This window comes from Echinops telfairi, unplaced genomic scaffold, assembly GCF_000313985.2.
Source record: "Echinops telfairi isolate 266 unplaced genomic scaffold, ASM31398v2 ScPeMD7_1;HRSCAF=3_0, whole genome shotgun sequence".
Classification (NCBI taxonomy): domain Eukaryota; kingdom Metazoa; phylum Chordata; class Mammalia; order Afrosoricida; family Tenrecidae; genus Echinops; species Echinops telfairi.
The window spans coordinates 92924236-92926717 of NW_022103896.1; the positions used below are offsets into that span (position 1 = coordinate 92924236).

The 2482-nt window shown below is 44.5% G+C and overlaps 1 protein-coding gene across 1 annotated transcript in view; it reads right to left on the bottom strand.

Moving 5' to 3' along the window:
• MFSD14B (major facilitator superfamily domain containing 14B) overlaps window positions 1–2482 on the bottom strand; it is an 87942-nt gene that overhangs the window by 54409 nt on the left and 31051 nt on the right. Inside the window, exons 2-3 of the mRNA XM_004713922.2 lie at window positions 2352–2478; window positions 2054–2266 (exon numbers count right to left, since the gene is read on the bottom strand). Of these exons, the coding sequence (XP_004713979.1) occupies window positions 2054–2266; window positions 2352–2478 (340 nt within the window). The remainder of the gene's footprint in view (window positions 1–2053; window positions 2267–2351; window positions 2479–2482) is intronic.

Sequence of the window (2482 nt, forward strand, 5' to 3'; positions counted from 1 at the left end):
CTTAAGTGGAGAGGAAATGTTTTGGGAATGATGAGGGCAATGAATGTACAAACGCACTTTACACAATTGATGTGTGTATGGATTGTGCTAAGAGTTGTATGAGCCCCTAATAAAATGATTAAAAAATTAAAAATTAAAATTAAAAAACAAAACCAAAAAGAAAAAGGGCTGTATGAAAAAGAGCAAGGCATCAGGATTAAAGCAAAGCTTTTTAAAAATCTGCAATATGCAAATGACAAAATGATCCTTGTTGAAAGCACAGAGAACTTGAAATATTTACCGATGAAAATCAAATTTGGTATGGATTATAGCTCAATGGAAAGAAATCTAGTAGCCAAGTTAGCTGATTACTATCAGGAGGCAAAGGATACGGGAATCAGGGAGTAAACCATTCCTAGGTTTCGAGGAATAAACTTTTCTAAAGCAGCTTGCGCCAAGCACATAAAACTAGCATATTTAAGGCTAGAGAGTCTAGTCCCTGTCTAGATTAGAAAACAGGAGAACTGAATACTTATATTGCAGTCTGGGGATCTATTCTGACCAGCCATCCATGAAAACTATATTGAGCAATAATAACTATTGCTGATCTCAGAAACAGAATGAGAGTGCCTGTTCCTGCACTCTCTTCACAACCATTGGGATGCTTGCGTCTACTGCTGCATTAAATTATATTTTGAGTACTTTCATTGGAAGGAGGCTCACCTCCACTATATTGTCCTATTCTATTATGATACATAAGGTATTTGTTGGCTAATTTTTGGAAGTAGATCTTCAGGACTTTCTTCCAAGTATTAAAGTGGATTAAAACTTCAAACTGAAGCCATCAAGTCAATTCCAACTATAGAGACCCTACTAGACAGAGTAGAACTACGCTCTGTGAGTTGTATATCCGGAATATAAAGCTTCACCTTCCTCCGTAATCCAGAAGCTGTGCTGAAACCTGTCTCCTTTAGAAGGCCATGAAATACAGGCAGCATCCTGACAACTATGGTATGACAGACAGATAGATGGTAAAATAAGTTATGTTCATTAAGCATTCACTAGGTGCCAGGCTATTAATTCAAAGAGGTTATATTTAAGTTGCCCAAAGTTACACAGGTGGGAACTACGTGTCCAAACCTGCTTATCTAATCACTGTGATAGAAGTTTAATATGCCAGTTTCTTTTTCATCCTGTGAACATCAGGGAACTGATGGAAAAATTTAAGGACATTGGTAATGATCATATTCATACAGCAATGTACAGGGCAGGTTGAAATTGAGGCAGGGCAAGGGCCTAAAATGAGATGGTCAAAGTCTAGATCAAAAATGCCGCGAACTTGAATGAATGCAGAGCTGAGCACACAAATCGAAAATCTTTGTGTAGTAAATAAACAACGTTGGATTTAGTTGGATGGTACAGGAATGAGAAGCTACCTCTCATAGGACTAGTCTACTGCTCAGCAACTTAAAAAACCAAACTCACTGCCATCGAGTGGACTCAGACTTCGACAGCAACCCTACAGACTAGGTGGACAGGGGAACTGGGGTTCAGTTTCATTTAGGGAATAGGGAAATGATAAGTCCACTTTTTACATGGAGAGAACTCACTATACAATGAAAGAAGTCAATTCTACAGAATTACACTCCCACTGCCAAGATAAGCTTACCACATGACAGAAACTCCTTCATAAGGGGACCCAGACAGCTATCCTCCCGAATGCACACTGCTTGCTGGCTTCATTTCACTTACTGCTCCTTCTACTTCGCTCATCCTCCCAATTCTATTAGGAATCCACCTCACCAAGCGTGCACGTTAGTTAACGAAAAGCAACTTGGCGAGGTAAAACTAAATTTCCACAACGTCAGTGTTTGTTCATTGTATTCCATGTGCTAAATAAGAGTCCTTCGATTTCATTTTCGTTTTTAAACTTGGGCCTTGAAATGACAAACATAACAGACTGTGCTTAGCATTCCAACCGACCTCAGGCGGGCTGGCAAGGCCTGTTTTGCAGAATCCAGGCCAATGAAATCGGGGCCTCCCTTCACTGCTGTCAGAACCCACCCGAACCCACGCACACTCGAAAACGAGACCAGCCTTGGCACGTTCGTTCCCGGAACCCCGAGGCCGCGGTTAACTCATCAACTCTGCTCCCTAGGCCTGACCAAGCATCTGACTGCCCTGGACCAGGCAGGCAGGAAGCGAGGACGCGGCCCCGGCCTGCAACTTCCCGGTCTGCTGGTCTCAAGTGTTGTCCAACAATAAGAAGTCGCCGGGAAAGCGGATACTGCGGATGAATGAGCCTCCCCAAAAAGAGAGCCTTTCCGAGAGCAGCTCAGAGCGTCTCCCTCCCCCTCCGTCAACACGGTTACAGCACGCAGGCCGGTCGCCACCCGGAACTCGGGGCCCAGACGGGTCCCCCTCCACCCCGCGATGCCCGAGCCTCCGGCTGCGGGCGCGGAGGACGCTGCGCGGCCGGGCGCGCCCGCGCTCACCGAGCTGC